The sequence below is a fragment of the Triticum urartu genome, unplaced genomic scaffold (assembly GCF_003073215.2).
Source record: "Triticum urartu cultivar G1812 unplaced genomic scaffold, Tu2.1 TuUngrouped_contig_5692, whole genome shotgun sequence".
NCBI classification, from domain to species: domain Eukaryota; kingdom Viridiplantae; phylum Streptophyta; class Magnoliopsida; order Poales; family Poaceae; genus Triticum; species Triticum urartu.
Window position 1 is genome coordinate 7,474 of NW_024116387.1, and position 2,709 is coordinate 10,182.

The 2,709-nt window shown below is 47.1% G+C and overlaps 1 protein-coding gene across 1 annotated transcript; it reads left to right on the plus strand.

The window, feature by feature from the left end:
* Window positions 1-395: 395 nt before the first annotated feature.
* LOC125529560 (nascent polypeptide-associated complex subunit alpha-like protein 1) lies at window positions 396-1,160 on the plus strand. Its single transcript, XM_048693966.1, has 2 exons — window positions 396-474; window positions 569-1,160. Exons 1-2 carry the CDS (start codon window positions 409-411, stop codon window positions 890-892), a joined length of 390 nt encoding a protein of 129 aa, XP_048549923.1. The 5' UTR covers window positions 396-408; the 3' UTR covers window positions 893-1,160.
* Window positions 1,161-2,709: the final 1,549 nt, after the last annotated feature.

The window sequence follows — 2,709 nt, forward strand, 5'->3', positions numbered from 1 at the left end:
GTACTGAGGTGGCACCTTGTATCAATGTTAATCTGCATTAACATATACTCCCTCCATCCCATATTAATTGAGGCTGAAATAGATGTATCTACTATCTAGCACTGAAATGCGTCTAGATACATCCATTTCAGTGTCAAACTGTTAATTAATATGGGACGGAGGGAGTACATGAATGTTCAGCTATAGCATTTAGTTTGATAGGTGCAAATCCTGAATGTGAAATCTTGCTTTTGCTATTATAATCCTGGTAGGTGAACCATTTCAATGTATTTAGTATGAAGTGATGCTGGAATTTCCATTATACAAGTAGCTAATCCTTTGAACCTTACCCTAACTATGTCTTGAAAATCTGACAATATACATCTGTGCTTTCTGGGACTAGAGGGTGAGAAGAAGAGCAGGAAAGCCATGGAGAAGCTTGGCATGAAGGCCATGACTGGTGTGAGCCGTGTAACTATCAAGAAGAGCAAGACCGTGAGCATCTTGACCACTTCAGGGCGTTGTTCCCTGTGGCATAATTAAATGCTGGTGGTTGTTGCATTTTCTTAACGTCTCCACATAATTGCAGGTTGTGTATGTCCTCTGCAAGCCAGACGTCTTCAAGAGCTCGCAGTCAGACACCTACGTCATGTTCGGGGAGGTCAAGCTTGAGGACCCGAGCACTCAGCTGCAGACACAAGCGGCGGAACAGTTCAAGGTGCCAGGCCCGAGCAGTGTGATCTCAAAGGGCGAGCCGTCCGTGGCAGCAGCCCAGGACGATGAGGAGGTCAACGACACTGATGTTGACAAGAAGGACGTCGAGCTCGTGATGAGGCAGGCCTCCGTGTCGAGATCCAGGGCTGTGAAGGCGCTCAAGGCTGCGGATGGCGACATTGTCAGTGCTATCATGTAGTTGACTAACTAGGTGCTAGAAGGTGGAATTGTGTCTTGATAACAGGGTGTGGGATCGCAGAGCAGTTTTTGGTCATGTCATCTTGAAACTTGAATGTTGCAGTTGGGGGATTGGTAGCTCTGTTTCTCTGTTCACCAAACTAGTACCCTCATGTAGGTTTCCTAGGAGTTTTAACATCTGAGGATCAGCAAACTGCATGCTCTTTTGGGAAAATTGGAATCTTCTGTGCGCCAGATTTTGTTTTCAAATGCACGTAATCATGTTTTAGCTAATATATGTCATTCGAGTTAGCTTTTACTAGATTCGGCTTAACAGTTTGTCTTAGGGTATGTTTGGATTGTGACGAAGGTGTACCACAACAAATTTGTTGCTTTGACAAAAAAAAATTCTGTTTTAGTTTGGATGGTTGTCAACTTCTTGGCATATATGAATACTGTTTGTAGAACTATCGTTTCTTTTCCTTGACAATGTTCCAACTTACAACCAACCAAAACCTACCATTTCTTTTTTTAATTTAGACTAGCTATGTTTTGGTCTGAGGCATAAACCAAACACGCCCTGGGTCGCTTGGTGCCGACAAGGCCATCCCGCGGCTCGTGCAAATTCCTGCAGATACCTTGTTTTTTCCGAGTCAGTTTTGAACTTTGATGCATATATGTAATGCTAAGCTGTAAATTGTGCACCCGTAGGAAAGTAAGTTTGTCAATCGTACTAACGGAGAAAACGAGATATGTAGACTGATGAACTTAATGTGACGTGTACTATGGGGGATTCTCAGCTTCCTGCACACGAAACTGCACGAGCACCTTTCTCTGTCTTGGCCCGTTTGTCTCCCGTCCGTTTCGTCTCTCCTCTAGTGGCCCTCTGAATCTCAACTACCTCCACCTGGCGATCGCGCCCACCCACCTCGCTTCCTCTCTCCTACCACCACCGTTACTCTGGAGCGGCACAGCGATTTCGACAACCAATGATGCGGCAAGGTACACTCCTGATACTGAATATGCACAACGCTACGTTCTCATGAGTTAGTTGAGGGGACTGAGGAGGAGGAGAAGCATGTCGCCATAGAGTTGTATGTCACCTCCGGCAGATCTGCATTGCCGTCTTCTTATGTTGGCTCCTCCGCAACTTAGTCAGCGCTGCAATTGCTTTCTTTCCGAAATAACACTTGCCTTTCTCTTCAATCGACACCTCATACGATGATGTGTTTCTTTTTTTTCACGAATACGCAAAGCTTGCGTATCTTTCATTGATAGATAGAAGGAGAATGAGTACAATCGAGGATACAACATATGACATAAACGCAAGGAGGCATGCACATGGTACCCGGAGCAGAGAGAAGGGGTGCTCAGCCTGAAGAGGGAGAAACACACAGCTAAACCCACCGAGCCTAAAACTAGATTAGCATACCAAAAGAGCACAACATCGAACATCTTCAATTCCAACACTGGGGACTCCACGAGCGAGCAAGATAGCGCCTTCAAGAAGGGGAACGACGTCGTGACGCCGTCGCCATCCGATCCGAAAAGCCGGACCTAGGGTTTCCCCTGATGCTCGAAGAGGGGCTCGGATAAAGGTCATGACAGCGCCTCCAGGAAGGGAAACGACATCCACGGGTGTCGCCGCTGCCAGCATCGAGCATGGCTTTCGCCTGGCCTTGAGTCCGAGCAATCCCATATCCACCAGATCAGGACCCGAAGATGCAAGAGTAAACATGCCTGTCGACCGCTACCTCAGAAGGAGGGTGGGGCTGCACCTGCCATCGGCAAAAATGCGAGCTTTGCAGCTGGTGGCGTGTAGGTGGACGGGGTTGAAGA

Excerpts from the sequence above, each read along its gene's own strand:
- LOC125529560 (XM_048693966.1), top strand. The coding sequence starts at position 409 with ATGGAGAAGCTTGGCATGAAGGCCATGACTGGTGTGAGCCGTGTAACT. Across the intron at positions 475-568 it reads CTATCAAGAAGAGCAAGACC|GTTGTGTATGTCCTCTGCAA; the intron begins GTGAGCATCTTG and ends ACATAATTGCAG.